The 17,135-nt window shown below is 43.2% G+C and overlaps 1 protein-coding gene across 1 annotated transcript; it reads right to left on the bottom strand.

Annotated features, from left to right (window-relative positions):
• Positions 1–5,414: 5,414 nt before the first annotated feature.
• slc35g1 (solute carrier family 35 member G1) lies at positions 5,415–16,801 on the bottom strand. The gene is made up of 5 exons (XM_083636083.1): positions 16,412–16,801; positions 11,698–11,878; positions 9,575–9,709; positions 7,138–7,334; positions 5,415–5,952 (listed from the first exon to the last, which is right to left on the bottom strand). The coding sequence occupies exons 1-5, from the start codon at positions 16,725–16,727 to the stop codon at positions 5,543–5,545; spliced, it is 1,239 nt and encodes a 412-aa protein (XP_083492209.1). The 5' UTR covers positions 16,728–16,801; the 3' UTR covers positions 5,415–5,542.
• Positions 16,802–17,135: the final 334 nt, after the last annotated feature.

Below are 17,135 nucleotides of genomic sequence, written 5' to 3'. Positions count from 1 at the left end.
GTGATGATGTCATAAGTGATGTCACTTGAGCAATTGTCCATTGTGACATCACTGATGACACACGAGAGAGACTGAGGGGGAGGGAGAGAGACTGAGGGGGAGAGAGACTGAGGGGGAGAGATTGAGACATTGCGCGCGCCAATAGGGCAGGCGAGGCCACGCAGCAGCCGAGCTGCGGGCAAAGCCGTGCAGCGGCCGAGCTGCGTATGCAAGCTACAGGGCCAGCTCGGCGAGCTGCAGGGCAGGCCGCGCAGCAGCCGAGCTAGCGGGCGAGCCTAGGAATCGAGTACGCAAGATGCCTAGTACTATTACAATAGCGATACCACTACTACTCCTGATACTGCTGTCGCTGCAACTATTGCAACATCTGCTACTACTACTTCTGATACTAAGAAAACAACCCAAAAAAATCTAAAACCTTATCACAATGAAAGCATTTTGTTGACAAAGTGATACAGTGCTCATTATGAAGGTGATCATGGATGGGCTTGATAGTAATGGCATTGTGTTTATAATTGTGAAATTAAAGGTAGAAACAAATCCAATTGTAAGTGGACGTAAACCTACACTACTGATTTTCACTCAACACATTTTGACTCCAGTTACCCCGATGTCTTGTGTCCTGTAGCGTGTTGCTCTGTTAAATTAGCCACACCTGAGTTAGCCCAGACCAACAACATATGAACGCATTAGCCATGAGCAGTGTGAAAGCTACCAGCCTTTATGTTTTGCAAAATATGGATTATATTGTAACACAATGCAATATGGGTGAAAACTACCTCACATTAGGGAAAAACAATAGCACAATAAAAACTGTACAATGGGACAAGTGACACACACACACACACACACACGACAATGACAACAATCCACTCAGCCAGGTAGGCTAGTATTCTAAGCAGCCCTCACAACAGCTACCTGACTCAGCGGTTTGTGAAAGGTTCTGTTGTCATGGTTTGTACCATTGTCCCGTATAGAGTCATTAGTGGAGCTAGGAAACACAATAGAAGGCCTTGGGACCATGGTGTAAGCACAGCCAAAACCTCCACACAATTTAGGCCTGGCCCACCATTTTCAGTCATTTCGTGGTCATTTACTGACTGAATACTTACATGGTTTGAGAGATGTATGACAGAGAAGCATGTTTGCAAATGAGTTTGTGAGCAGGAATACAATGTTGTTTCGAATGAAACTGATTATTTTGTGATTGTCATTATTCAAGACCAAACAAGCCCATAGTTATAAATTCATATTGGTATTTATTCCTGAATAATAATATACTCCTAAAATATTATCCCTCATTATGCATAAATATATACATCTTTTAGAATGTTTTTTTTTTTTATATATAATACATTATAGAAATAGTAAAATAAATACAGTTAAAGCATAATTATAAAATCCTAAAAACAGTACATCTTTTGTAAGGCTTGTAGTTACTGAAACACACTAATAATCTGAACCATGTAGCACTTTATAGAAATACAACACATTTAGCGTACACGACGGCATTTAGTTCAACTATTCATAGAAAATTAAATCAATGTCAAAGCAAATCAAACAGCAACACACAATTTGATGTAACATACTATCATGAACAATAATGAATAGCTGTGACAGTGCTTAATAAACAGCAGTTTTCCCCCCATACTAAGATCTGATACACGTGTAACATGTCACAAGTCCAAGCAAAGCAACCCGATTTTTTATTATACTACAGATAGACAGATGCTTCATCACTCTAAACATGTATTTTTTTTATTAGTATTTGTGTGTGTGTGTGTGTGTGTGTGTGCAATGACCCCACACTAATCATCTAGTCTATGATTCACTCAAAGCAATGGATCGGATCAGTACCTTGCATTGGCCGATACTTAAGGTTTAGTACTCTAGTAATTGGTATCAGCAATAGAAAAGTGGTACCAGTGCATCCTTCGTCAGACAGAATGATACGAACAGAAGATGGAGAGCTTGACCAGCAAAGCCTAAAAACCTATTGTGCTTGCATATTGATTGTGCGTAATTGAGTAATTAAGTAGCTACAGCAAATTATTCATATGAAAGAAAAAGTCTTAGGTCAGCTTAAGAAAATGCTTCCGATTCCTGAAGAAAGAGAATAGTAATATAATGAAAAAAGATCATTGTCAATACAAAGTGTCATAACGGGACACAAAACACTAATGTGCAAACTCAGGGTCAGTTCAGTTATTAGTGATGTGAATATAGAATACAAAACAAGGCAACTCTGATGATGCAGCTGCGCTGACCCAGTTCTCAACAGGTCAGAGGTGAACAGGTACAGCAGTGTCCTTAAGAAATATTTGGCACCTCTATCTCAATGGGACATTCTCTCAACAGAAGACTGTATAGTTGCACTACTTGTTTTAGCCCATACCGTTGGAAATGACTTTGTCACAGAAATACTACACTACAAATGTATACTAATCCCAGACAGAACAATACACACAGACACAGCTGGTGGGTCACTAACATCCCCATCGCTTGGATTCAGGAATTGTTTGGGGTCCTCAAAAAACATCTAAGCACAAAGACAGAGATAGAGCACAGGTAGCTCTATACTGCAACTGATGGCAGTCATCCACAGAGCAACTGTTTTGGGGCAACATGACTCAAGGAGTTGCCATAGCAGTGTTGCTTTAAGCACACGGCAAACATCTTCTTAGTTTGGTACCACTTTCTCTGATTTTTTTGCCTGTTGCTCAGAGTGGTTACCATCTACACTGCCCAAAAGCATGATGAGTGTATCGCCACTCTAAGAGGATCTAAAGTAACCAACAAGCAGCCTTGAGGTTGGACTCAGCTACTACAAGGCCTAGTCCTCTTCCAGATAACCAATCATCAACAGAATGACAGTTGAGACAGGAGTCACTAAAGTCTGACACAGAAGATCTGACACTGAAGAGTCAAAGATCTGCATTGGTGAATATCAGGGTGCTACTTTGCATGTTTACATTCAAAAGCATTATGATGCTGTTTCAGGTCTCCTTGTTTTTCTGGTCCTAGACCAAATTCAGGAAATTCTCTATTTATTATTATTTCAATAACATGAAGCAGTTGTCTATTGAATTCTCATTTCATTGGTTGAATTATAGTGGCAGTTTACTGACACTTTCTATGGAAATTACATTTCAGTCATGTCCTCTTCTTCAACAGTTTATACCAGCCAGGTATGGATTACTAGAACTGCGAGTGCTATATATATATATATATATATATATATATATATATATATATATATATATATATATACACACACACACACAGTAGGTACTTCAGAAGCCTTTGGCAAAGATAAAGTGCAAACAAAACTCCCCCAAATCATTCTATAAAACATTAAGGGGTGTCAAACTCAATTTCATCCCAGGCCACATCAGCATTATGGTTGTCCTCAAAGGGCCGGTTGTAAATCTAACGCGATATAAATGTATCTAGCCTACGTGTTATCATACTTCATATTGCCTCTGATTCGATTATTATTGTTCTTTAGTAATAATTAATTAATAACTTAAATTAATAACTTAACTAGCTCTGAAAGCAGAATTATAGGGAAAACAATGGCAAACAGACAACTAAGTAGCCTAAAACTTGTATTCAATTTAACAATAGCTATTTTTAGCCGTATTGCGGAGAATTGTATTGTGCAAATTGTATTATTTGCTAGCTCTTGCGGGCCACATAAAATGAGGTGCCGGGCTGGATTTGGCCCCCGGGCCTTGAGTTTGACACATGATTGCATAAGCACGCTAATTAAATGCTTCAGTAATACAACATGTGCAGCCAAAAGGAGCAGGTTGACTCCACCTGAGAGACGTCTATGGGTAAAAAGTGCACACCTGCATTTTGTCCACACCTGTCTAAATGGTTGTCACATCAGGCCTCATACTTTAACATCCTGTTTGATTCCATCATGTCATACTTTAACATCCTGTTTGATTCCATGATGTCATACTTTTTTTTAACCCTTTACCTCAAGAGATGCTCATTCACACCCAAAGGCTTGCCCAGTACAACCACAGCGTTTTTCACTTTGTTCCCGAGCAGCTCCACTGGAGCAGCTGAGGTTAAGTTCCCTGTTTAAGGCACTTCAAGAATATGATTAAGAAATTGATAATATTATATACTGTATGGAACCCATGCATTGGATAATGATAGCTATTAGCTGTATCTTTTGATGTATGTCACAGAAAATGGGAGAAAAATAAATGTGGGTTACAAACAAATTCAAACTTTGGCTTGTATTTCAGTGTAATTATGTGTGCAATAACCTTATACACTGGATATTTCTATACGTATACGAGGCTACAGATCCCTGAGAGTACGTTAAAGAGCACGGTGCAGGTTGGAGACCACATTGCATTAATATGTGGAAGGGGGATATAGCAATGGGATCTGGGGGGATTGCATTTTTTTTTTAATCACACAGCTACATTTGACTCGTTTTTGTAAACTGCAGGGGGTGCTGTTCCTGAAATGGAAACTCAACCCCAGCAGAATATTCTCCTCTTGTGGAGAACGCCCATTTAGGATGCCACCTTTTTCTCCTTATTTCTGCCCTGGGGTCCTGTAAAAAAAAAAAAAAATTGGGGGGTATTTTCATACAAATCATGAGCCCAAAATGTAAATTCAGATTTTTTTTTTAAACCTGCACCACACTCTAAAAAGCATGATGCTGCTGTAAAGTAAAAACGTTGTAACTCTAATTTGGTTGATTTTTTGGCATGGGCATCATTTGTTATGATGAGGCTTCAAGCTCTGTGGAAAATCTGATGTTAAAAGTGACAATATTACTTCTTTGGTTGGGCTTCCTTCACTTGTAGCTGGCAGTCAGTCGTATTGTCACTACCAGAACTGGGTCAAGTACTTAACTACATGTAAACTAAACCACTAAACCCCACCCATCTGGTACTCCATGCAGGTTAAAACAAACGCTATGAAACAATTGTCCAGGTTTTTGCTAAGTACGAACTAAGAACGTCATTAGGTGCAGCGTGATAATGAGCAAGAGAAAAATGGGACTTATTTATGCTGAATTTCAACTTTCAGCCGATTCACAATATTTTATCACATTCTCATTAAACAGAGAAAATTAAATATAGAGTATATGTCTATACTGAGTTAGCTTCAGAGGCTCCATGGGGCACGGTAAGGCTTGGGGCAGCTTTGATCTACTGTTTTTCATCTCTCCCTTCCTCTTCCTATATATTCCTCTTCCTATATATTCATATAAATATAAATCATAGGACAGAAATAAACCAAAGGCTACATGCTGTATCTCATTATACTGTTTCTGTCCAGAAGAGGAAAATGCAAAATGATGCATTCAAAATGGTCTCAGGCTGGTGGGATAATGACTCCTACTAGTTTATCCTTTTAGATTTCTGCGTTCTTAAAACTCAAAACCCTTCAGAGGTTTGTGTGTGAATAGAGGAATAGAATATAGAATAATGAAAGAATGCAAGATAATGAAAAAATGAACTAAAAAAAGTAACACTAAGAGTATTGTGCGTTGCATCACTGCTCCTCAGCTCTTACGGGTGCTGCACCACTTGCGCAGTGCCACTCCGCTGGTGCTCGCCACCACGCACAGCGCCCCCCCCAGGCTCCACCAGGTCGGCTTAAGGCTAAAGAAAATGAACTGGAAGATGAAGGCCAGCACCACGTCCACCGTCCTCATCAGGGACACGGGCCCCGCCTTCTCGATCTGCAGGGCCTTGGTGAGGAAGGTCTGGCCCGCGATGCCCAGCACGGCGATCAGCATCAGGATCCAGCGGTCACGGCCGCAGAACGGGACGGTCCATTCCCCGAGGACGGCCAGAACGATGACGCACTCCACCAAGCCGATGACGGCGTAGTACCAGACGGAGAGGTAGTAGTGGACGCTCTTCCCCATCTTGCGAAGGACAACAAATGTGCAGGCAGCCCCCAGGGCTCCTGTGAATGAATGAATGGCCTTAGTAAAAGTCTGAATTCATGAATGGATGAGCAACATCATTAATAAAGAAAACAAGCGTGAATTCGCAATAACTGCATCCAGATATGCACATTTGTGTAACATCATCCATTCCAACGTGATGTCATCCACTCCGTTGTGAAATTTGCCCCCCTTTTAAGCCAATTGGCATGAACACAAACGCACACCTTCACAGACACACACACACACACACACACACACACACACACACACACACATGAACACAAACGCACACCTTCACAGACACTTGACCTCCATGCCAAATTTCAGACCCCTCAGGGTGAAAAATGTGCCCACTGAAGCGTGGTGAACTTTTTCTGGACCAACCAACCGACCAACAGAGTGACTTATGGAGCTGCTGGCCTTGCTAGCTGCAGCTAAAAAGATAAATAAAGGAACAAATACAGGACATCTACATACAGTATAGCACAAGATTGTATGGGAGGATGGCATCTGCAAAGGTATAAAAGAAAATAATGAAAACCCATTCAATAAAATGTGTTGTGTGTTGTTATGAGGACCACAATGGAGGATGAGTGTTTTAATTAATACTTTCTTGTGCTATCCTCTGGGGTCAAATTTACATGAAGTACTTTTGCCATGTATGTTTTACTTTGTTTATCCCAAATAAATTCAAATCAAAATCAAATCAAATCATGATGCTCGCATGAAGCCAATGCTCATGACCCTCCGTTTACAGGATTACTGGACACACAGATAACCTCATAAAATACATCTTTACATGCAAAACAAAAACAGAAATACAGGCACATGCAGCCATTGTAGAGGCGCCTGAACAAAGAGAAAACAACACCGCGTTTGACCGTTTGACCCCAGGAGCAGGTGAACCCCATGTATATAATGTAGGTTACAAAACAAGACTGCGAAGAATGTCAATTACCGGTTTTATGCAGGGCTGACTTCTACCAGAAACTGACTACATGACGACACAGTCAGGTCAAACTTTTCTGTAGCTTGGTGTGCATAGTGTAGTGTAGTGTACAGTCAGTGAAAATGCTTGAGTAAGTTATTGGCCAAAACGGAAAGTTGCCTATTATTAAGAGTGACAGATACTGCTCAGAAGGTGGTGGAAAGAACTTAGGAAAATGGTTTCTATATAAGGATAGTTTTATTATTCGTATGACCTGCGAAGGCAGCAATCGTCCCCTTGATGTGGTTAGTGTAATTGCCCTCAATGCCATGGAGACGCTCGCCAAAGAGGAAGGGCGGACGGGCAATGAGGATCACTCCGGTGATGGTAAAGACGGTGAAGACACAGTCCCAGATGGTGCACTTCTCCTTCAGGAAGATCCACGCCAGCAGAGAGGTAAAGACTGGGTTACTGAAGGGGGAGAGAGAGGTAAAGACTGGGTTACTGAAGGGGGAGAGAGAGGTAAAGACTGGGTTACTGAAGGGGGGAGAGAGAGGTAAAGACTGGGTTACTGAAGGGGGGAGAGAGAGGTAAAGACTGGGTTACTGAAGGGGGGAGAGAGAGGTAAAGACTGGGTTACTGAAGGGGGAGAGAGAGGTAAAGACTGGGTTACTGAAGGGGGAGAGAGAGGTAAAGACTGGGTTACTGAAGGGGGGAGAGAGAGGTAAAGACTGGGTTACTGAAGGGGGAGAGAGAGGTAAAGACTGGGTTACTGAAGGGGGAGAGAGAGGTAAAGACTGGGTTACTGAAGGGGGGAGAGAGAGGTAAAGACTGGGTTACTGAAGGGGGAGAGAGAGGTAAAGACTGGGTTACTGAAGGGGGGAGAGAGAGGTAAAGACTGGGTTACTGAAGGGGGGAGAGAGAGGTAAAGACTGGGTTACTGAAGGGGGAGAGAGAGGTAAAGACTGGGTTACTGAAGGGGGAGAGAGAGGTAAAGACTGGGTTACTGAAGGGGGAGAGAGAGGTAAAGACTGGGTTACTGAAGGGGGAGAGAGAGGTAAAGACTGGGTTACTGAAGGGGGAGAGAGAGGTAAAGACTGGGTTACTGAAGGGGGGAGAGAGAGGTAAAGACTGGGTTACTGAAGGGGGAGAGAGAGGTAAAGACTGGGTTACTGAAGAGGGAGAGAGAGGTAAAGACTGGGTTACTGAAGGGGGGAGAGAGAGGTAAAGACTGGGTTACTGAAGGGGGAGAGAGAGGTAAAGACTGGGTTACTGAAGGGGGAGAGAGAGGTAAAGACTGGGTTACTGAAGGGGGAGAGAGAGGTAAAGACTGGGTTACTGAAGGGGGAGAGAGAGGTAAAGACTGGGTTACTGAAGAGGGAGAGAGAGGTAAAGACTGGGTTACTGAAGGGGGGAGAGAGAGGTAAAGACTGGGTTACTGAAGAGGGAGAGAGAGGTAAAGACTGGGTTACTGAAGGGGGGAGAGAGAGGTAAAGACTGGGTTACTGAAGAGGGAGAGAGAGGTAAAGACTGGGTTACTGAAGAGGGAGAGAGAGGTAAAGACTGGGTTACTGAAGAGGGAGAGAGAGGTAAAGACTGGGTTACTGAAGGGGGGAGAGAGAGGTAAAGACTGGGTTACTGAAGAGGGAGAGAGAGGTAAAGACTGGGTTACTGAAGAGGGAGAGAGAGGTACAGACTGGGTTACTGAAGGGGGAGAGAGAGGTAAAGACTGGGTTACTGAAGAGGGAGAGAGAGGTAAAGACTGGGTTACTGAAGGGGGGAGAGAGAGGTAAAGACTGGGTTACTGAAGGGGGGAGAGAGAGGTAAAGACTGGGTTACTGAAGGGGGCAGAGAGAGGTAAAGACTGGGTTACTGAAGGAGAGAGAGGTAAAGACTGTGTTACTGAAGGGGGAGAGAGAGGTAAAGACTGGGTTACTGAAGGGGGGAGAGAGAGGTAAAGACTGGGTTACTGAAGGGGGGAGAGAGAGGTAAAGACTGGGCTACTGAAGGGGAGAGAGAGGTAAAGACTGGGTTACTGAAGGGGGAGAGAGAGGTAAAGACTGGGTTACTGAAGAGGGAGAGAGAGGTAAAGACTGGGTTACTGAAGGGGGGAGAGAGAGGTAAAGACTGGGTTACTGAAGGGGGGAGAGAGAGGTAAAGACTGGGTTACTGAAGGAGAGAGAGGTAAAGACTGGGCTACTGAAGGGGAGAGAGAGGTAAAGACTGGGTTACTGAAGGGGGGAGAGAGAGGTAAAGACTGGGTTACTGAAGGGGGGAGAGAGAGGTAAAGACTGGGTTACTGAAGGGGGAGAGAGAGGTAAAGACTGGGTTACTGAAGGGGGGAGAGAGAGGTAAAGACTGGGTTACTGAAGGAGAGAGAGGTAAAGACTGGGTTACTGAAGGGGGGAGAGAGAGGTAAAGACTGGGTTACTGAAGGGGGGAGAGAGAGGTAAAGACTGGGTTACTGAAGGGGGGAGAGAGAGGTAAAGACTGGGTTACTGAAGGGGGAGAGAGAGGTAAAGACTGGGTTACTGAAGGGGAGAGAGAGGTAAAGACTGGGTTACTGAAGGGGAGAGAGATTGACAACGACACAAAGCAACAGTGGAAAAAGTGGAGGGGGGGAGTGGGAAGTGAAGTAAATAAAAATGTGAAAAGAATTTTTTTTTTTTCTTACAGTGATTAGTGCATCAACATGATAACAGTACTCTCACCTGAACATGATGACAGTGGCATCTGCTAGCGGCATCTGTTGAACAGCATAGTAGAGGAGGATCATGGCATTGGACCCGAGGAACCCCCGCAGCACCAGATATACACGCTTATCTCTGGGACCAAGGAAACCTGTTCTGGAGGAGAATAGATATGAGGGTGATGATGGATGGATGGATGGTGGATAGATGGTTCAGGGTTCCTACACATTTTCCATTTCAAAATTGTATACTTTTCTGGCCTTAAACTTCCAGACTTCTCTGCAGACTTTTCCAGCCCATATTTTAGCTTGATATATTGACCAATATATATATACCAATTACTGGTACTGCATGGTATCCACCAAGATACCATCATATCGGAATGAGATGTTTGGAGCGGGGGAGTCTGGTGCAGCGCACAGGTCCTAGACCTGGTGAGACGAGGGAGGAGTCTGGTGCAGCGCACAGGTCCTAGACCTGGTGAGACGAGGGAGGAGCCTGGTGCAGCGCACAGGTCCTAGACCTGGTGAGACGAGGGAGGAGCCTGGTGCAGCGCACAGGTCGCATTTTGGCTGCACTGGTTGCCTGCTCCAAACTCAATGAAAAACCCTCTGCTTGTATGATTATTATTACAGTATTTATTTTTATTATTATTATTATTATTTTTGAAATTCTGAATTTTATATTTTAGAAAACAGAATAGTCTGGAAACTATTTTTCTCTACTCTCTTTTCTTCTTCCCAGACCTGGAAATTACTCAAATCAAATTCCCTACTTTTCCATACTGCGTAAGAACCCTGTTGGATGGATGGATGGATGGATGGATGGAGAGATAGACAGAGGAACAAAGGATGTTAAAAAGGGATGAGAGAAAAAGGGGAGGGACAGAGAGGACGGAGGGATGATTGATTGATGGATGGATCAATGGGTGGATGGAGGAAGGGTTGACATACTGTAGATGGCTGGAGGTAGGGAGGAATGAAGAAAGGCAAATAGGGATGGATTGATAGTAAATAAAGGGATGAATGGATTCAGGTACTGTATGAATGGAGAGATGGAGGACTGAAAGAGGGTGGGAGAGGTGGAGTGGTGACGACAGGATGGATGGAAGCTTTATCCATTAAGAAAAGCTGCATAGAGACCACCACATGCTGATGCATAGAGACCACCACATGCTGATGGAATACATTGCCATCTTACATGATAAATACTTACAAATCTAATGCACAGAGTTTCTCAATCACACTCACTGGTGACTAGTGGGTAACCATCAATCAATAACCGAGACTACAAAATGACAACTCCTATACGACTGCATGTTACTACTATTCCTGCTGGTTGGCAAACAAAAGTGTGGCCACATATACAATCTATGGTGTGCCCACTAGTAACTGATATCTTTTTTTCTTGGATTTTCTGTTGATGACATTTGCGTTTCTGTAGGTGGCGCTCTTTTCTTTACCTGATCAGCCATGGTGGCTGTCGTGGGGCGACTGGATAGTGTAGATAAGTGGTTCTCAAATGGGGGTCCGGGGACGCCCAGGGGTACTTGAGGGGGTTCCAGGGGGTCCCCCAGCCAAAAGGGGGGTCATTTATTTTCACTATAATTGCGTTCATAATCATAAGTAACACAATGACTATTTTGGTCATGGGTTTTATACACTTTCTGTAATGAAACATCTAAAAGCATCAATCTTATTATCTTGAAATCTTGAATCTTTCACGTGAAAAACATTTGAGAACCACTGGTGTAGAGGGTGAAAGCACTCGCCTACCACCATGGAGACCCGGGTTCAATTCCCGGTAGCGGTACTGGCTTGATCAGACGTTCCTACAGACACAATTTGCCGTGTCTGCGGGGTGGGAAGAATGTTGAATTATTATAAATTGCATCACTCTCTGGGTGGCATTTTCCGCCGGGACGTCCTACCCAACACTGAATGTGTAGAAGACTAAATGTAAAAGCTTCCATGTACTGGGTACAGGACAGGTTGAATCACCGTTGCCTTAGTCATTGTCAGCGATGGAGAGAAGCAAAAAAGAAAATTTAAGTACCTGTAAATGTCACCGATTTGTACTTTAACGGCAGTTTTTCAAATCTACTGAGCGCTCACGGTAAATTCATGTAAAAGTTTCATACTTACTGAGTATAGATGAGCAAGGGGATGACGAAGAGCATCTGGAAGAAGCAGCGTATGGCGCTGATTTCGACGGCATGGACTCCCTGGAGAGTTTTCACCAGGAGAGAAATGATGGAAAAGAAAACTGTGGAGAGGAGACTGTAGAACAAACCGAGGCCTGGACATCTCTTCTTCTTCTCTGGGGCTGAAAGAACACAGAGAAGACAGAGAGACAGATAGAGAAGGAAGTTAAATTTTTTCAATCAATTCATTTATTTTATTATTTTCATAGTCTCGTTTCAATTTTTATTTCAAATTTACGACAATGTTTTTTTTTAAACACCTTTAATCTTTTTCGTCTTAGTTTTAGTTGACCACGATATCCTTGTAGAAAACTGGAAAAGATTAGTTTGGTTTGCGATACGTATTGAACCTAAAGCCTCGTACCTAAACGGTTCAAGACAAATATGCGCATTCTTAGCCACACCTTCATTGTCGAGGTATCAGCAGCACATGTTCCGTTCCGTGACTCGTGTTCAAACACAATGCTCGTTGTGTTCTTCTAGTAACTTTAGGATGGGACACTGATGCCAGGAGTGTGCTGCTGAACTCCATGTGGCCTGATGCCAGGAGTGTGCTGCTGAACTCCATGTGGCCTGATGCCAGGAGTGTGCTGCTGAACTCCATGTGGCCTGGGTACAAATTCCGTTAGCAAAACAGCAAACACAAGGGGCTCTATCGTTGCAACGGCCTTAAAACTGCGCTTAGCGCCAGGCGCAGCGCAGATTAGTGGGTGTGGACCAGCGCACTCGATATTTTGGTGTCGGCGCTACACGCGGCCTTAAGCATTATAACCACGCCTTTTAAGCGTAAAATTATGCACAACCTGCTCATTGGAGAAGTGCAGTAAACGAATCACAAGCTTCCCTTTTAAGCTCCAATTCCACGGAGCGATCCAGTCCGGTCAGAAAAGCCGACCAAAGCAACCGACCAACTTAATTTTATTATTATTCTGTGTTCTTCTGGTCAAAAGTTTGGTTCGCCATTTCTCCTAGTTTTCACACTACGTAGGCATATGAGACATCAAAACGTGCGGCTCATTGATGACACCTGTGCTCAGGCTTTGCTAAGAGTTTGAGCTAAGAGTTTTGTACCCCTCTCTCAAAAAGAGAGAGGGGGAGAGAGTGTGAGATCGGGGAGATAGAGGAGAGCTGTGCGTAGATACGCACAGTAATATCCACGGCGCACTGAATAAGGCCTGGTTTTGAAAAGCGCTAAGCGCTAAATTAACGCCAGGGGGGAAGATATCGTTAGGCTGGTATTTAAGGCTGAAACGCCCATTCTGGCCTATTCTGGCACTGCGCCACGCCTCTTTGGCGTAAAGCGCATTTCGGGGCCTAAAACCATGTTGCTATCTTCCCGAGGCAGGTGCAAGGCGCGTTTTTTTGCGTTTAACGCCAGTTTTTGCACCTAAGGCCAGTGGGAAGATAGGGGGCAAGATGTACAATAGACAGTGGTGTACTTTGCAAACCCCTGCTTCTGCTCCCGTAATGTGCCTGTTCAGATTCAATTCCAACCTGAGGTCACACAGGCATCTTTCCTTCAGCTTCTCCTTTGTTCAATTTGCAATTCCATTCTAGCAGGGCCGGGCGATACGGACCCAAAAAATCATATCTCTGTATTTTGAGGCTGAAAGGCGATGTTATATATCTTTGGTATGTTCTACGAAGTGTGCTAAATGTTCAGTTGTAAGTCGAAGCCAATCCATTCAAACATTTTCATGTTCATTTTATACACTTGCCCCTGGACGGAACCAACAGGGGCCACTGACCAGTGCCTAACCCCAACCTAGGCATGGGTTGGTTTGAAAATTTTGAAACCGTTCGATATTCCCAAAAAAAAGGTATCAAACCGGTATATCGAATTTTACATTTTTTTTTTTTAGTGTAGCCCATGACTGTAATGCGACTGCAGTTGGTGGCGATAATGCACCTCTAAGCTGGTATGCCAACCAGCACTAACACTGAATACAAAAAGGAGAACCATTTAACTGTCTGTAACAACACACTGTTTTTATTTCTCATAACTATTCAGCTTAACTTTTCTTCAAACATCAACATAATAAACAAAATAAGACTTTTGCCTACTAGTGCAACTTGAGAAGAGGCTAATACGAAAAATAGTGCAATCAGAATGGATTGGCACTATTTTTGGTTTTTTTTTTTTGGTTCGCACATGATCAAACCGGTTTGGGCTCATACACCGAACCAAACTTTATTGTATGCATTTAAGGGAAACCCCCAAGTTAAATCCCATAGACTTTCCCACTGAAGAACCCGGAAGTATAGTTCCGGACTCTTTCCTGCGGCTCCCTATACAGGTATCAACCTATTTTACAGGCCTGACTACTAGCAACTTGTGGCTGGAGGCAAGACAGCATTCAACGGAGCAAACATTCACAGGTTAAACAAAAAAAAACAAGAAATTCCATAGGTTATGGCTTGTAAATCTACTTTAATCTAATGGTTTTGACACAGCCTAATCAATATTTAAATCTACTTTAATATGTAAATCTACTTTAATCTAATGGTTTGGGACAGCCTAATCAATATTTATCAACCAAGAACAACCCAGCCCCAAAGCTAAAGTCCATCAATCAGCACTCTAAGCTATGAAGCCATACTGACATAGGCCTACAGCTGGTTATTATATGAGTGTTATTTATTCTAAAATCAAACTCACACAACAAAATGTATTAGACACTGCATGTCATAGGCAGGTATGACCACATTTTCAATCTTTGCCAGTTGTATTCTCTGTGGAGCGATAGACTGAGTGACATCACAGATTTTGTACAAGACAAACTTATCACATATCTATTTAATAATATTTCACTGGGTGACTTGCTGCTGCTGCGACCTACAGAAGGACTATATCACTATGCCAATCCTGATTGTTTGGTGAAGCGTATCACTCCGCCACCCCTTATGAGGGCGAGACACTATAATCTTTTCCATTCTTCTCACCGGTGAAGCATATCACAACCTGGAATGAATTAACACTCCACAGCACTTTATAGTCACCTCTGCTGAGATGCATAACTTGTGGAGCAAGGTTATTACAAGACCAAAGAAAAAGGTTTAATCTTTTGACTAAAATAAACAATGGTTCATTGCAGATAAATTAATATTAGCGATCCCTTTCTGAAAACAAAGTAAACTAAAATGCAAATTAGAAGTGGAATAAAATCATGTCTAGTCAGAATCTGTGAGAAAAAATATATATGTCCCTTGTTGAGTGGCAATGTTTACATAGTCCTACCATTTTGATGAAAAGGGTCTGTAATATCAATTTCAGAATTACACCTGTGGTTTAGGCCTCCTGCATGCAATTCCACCTTTCCACCTTTCCTTTTTGACATGAACAGATGCAAAATGCACATTCTAAAGGAGCCTTCTCATCCTGGACACCACCTGCTTGACCTGTTGCCCTCTGACAGACACTACGGGTCCATCAAAGCTCGGACCACCAGACTTAAAGGACAATTTTGGTATTTTTCAACCTGGAGCCTATTTTCGTAACTTTGTATGTCTAAGTAACTAATCTGAGCATATACTTTTGATTGATCAAGATCGCTACAGCTGGCATGTACGCCCCTCCTGCCTCTGCTCTTGCAAAAAACGCTGCTGCAAAGTAAATACAAGCGTTAGTTTTCTCTCTCTCTTTTACAATAACAATGTGAGCCTGTCTGTTGCAAAAATAAGCTTGTTTAGTGGACGAGCTGCTGAGGCTGATGCACTGTGTGACTGCCAGCTGAAATGATCTTGGTCAATACTGGATCAAGTAAAAAAAATGTTCACATTAGTTACAGGAGTATTTGTGGTATCTCATTCCCAGGAAGCTCCACTTGATGAAGCTCATAGTCCCCAGGTACCCTCTCCTGACTGTGAGCTCTGCCCTAATGGGGACATGGGGACTTTATAGGCCTCTGGTGCTGTAAAAGTGCACAGTCATCCTTCCTCTTGAAGGATGATGTAAACGTTAAGCCTGCGTCTGATAGAAATAGTAATACTATTATACTAATAGTACTGAAATAGTACAAACACTGCTGCTGTTGCTTTATATTAGACATATACTTACAACTTGTGCGGGTTTTAAATGTTTCTCATAATACAGTTATTAACAGCAATATATAACATAATAGTACATAAAGAGGTGAATAGGCAAAGTATGACATCCATCATCATAGGTCAAACCGCCACCAACACATATAAAATCAATTATATTTTCAGAAATAGCATGTCATATAACTGGGATGTTCATATTGGCTTATGAAACCACATCTTTATGAAACCCACGTGGTTTGATATTATATCATGACGTAGATTGCGTCATTAAGATGTATGGCAGCCTACAAGACATCATAAACTCTACTACTCTACTGGTTAATAAAAATGTGTGTAAAGTTAGTTTATGTGGGTTTTAATATGCCAGTTGATCATTATAGTGTTATCACAGACAGACAGTGATAGCTTACGTCATGTTGTATAACGTGAGAGAGGGCTATGCACGCAAGAGTTATCCGGTTGCTTATCACTTCTTTGCTAAGCTACTGTACACTGTGCTTCCCATCTCAAAGTTCATTAACTGCCATCGATGTGTGTGGGGGGACGAGCCAGCTCCATTAACCGCTTCATTAACTTGGCATACATACAACGACGTTGTTGTTCGAGGCTACCTGCTGTAAGTGCGCTTCCTCCTCCCCGGGCTGCGGGCAGACAGAACGCCGGCGGGCAGAGCGTTTTCTCCGCCGATCCTCTCGGCTCTCCTCCCTCTCCCTCTCCCTCCTCAGCATCATTCTTCTTATCCCACGACGCATGACTGTTACTTTGCAAATTAACGCTCTCCGCTTCATCACCACTACACTTGTCGTTGTCGTCGTCATTGTCATTGCCAACTTTGTGGAACACTACGGTAATGTCGCCGTCGTCGCCTGCAGATAAAACCCGCCGGTCCGTTGAGTAGTGGTGGTTACAGTCGGTGAAGTCGCCCATGGTGGTAAGATGATGTGACGGCCGAGCGGCAGCATGCCTTGCTGGACAGAGTGCCCGTCTTTAGTAGCCCTGAGAGAGAGGAAGCACCCAGCAACGGCAGCACCGCCGGTTCATGTGTGTAACCTTGTTGGCTGGCTGGACATAAACTCCCCATGCGTTGATTACTTTACCCACAGGGGGGCAGAAGTAAACCTCCCCGCTAGCCGGGCGTTTCTGGCTCATACTGAGCACATTAGCGCCCGGCGAACGTCACGCATTTCCCATTTTACACTGTGCCATTTTCACGTCTAGGTCTAAAAGCCGGCCCCTACCTGAGTCTTCACGTGAAGTGAAGACGCTATCCGATGCAAAACATCCTCTTCTTTTAATGACACCTAGTTGTTGCATCCAAATTGTTGCATAAAATCC

This window comes from Poromitra crassiceps (genome assembly GCF_964638095.1).
Source record: "Poromitra crassiceps genome assembly, chromosome: 4".
Lineage (NCBI taxonomy): Eukaryota > Metazoa > Chordata > Actinopteri > Beryciformes > Melamphaidae > Poromitra > Poromitra crassiceps.
This window is presented reverse-complemented; position numbering and strand designations above follow the sequence as displayed.

What these genes read in the sequence shown, in the direction of transcription:
- slc35g1 (XM_083636083.1), bottom strand. Translation starts at nt 16,727, where the DNA reads ATGGGCGACTTCACCGACTGTAACCACCACTACTCAACGGACCGGCGG. An exon ending in CCCTTGCTCATCTATACTCA is followed by an intron (nt 9,710 to 11,697) that starts GTAAGTATGAAA and finishes ATTCTCCTCCAG; the next exon opens with AACAGGTTTCCTTGGTCCCA. An exon ending in GACGATTGCTGCCTTCGCAG is followed by an intron (nt 5,953 to 7,137) that starts GTCATACGAATA and finishes ATTCATTCACAG; the next exon opens with GAGCCCTGGGGGCTGCCTGC.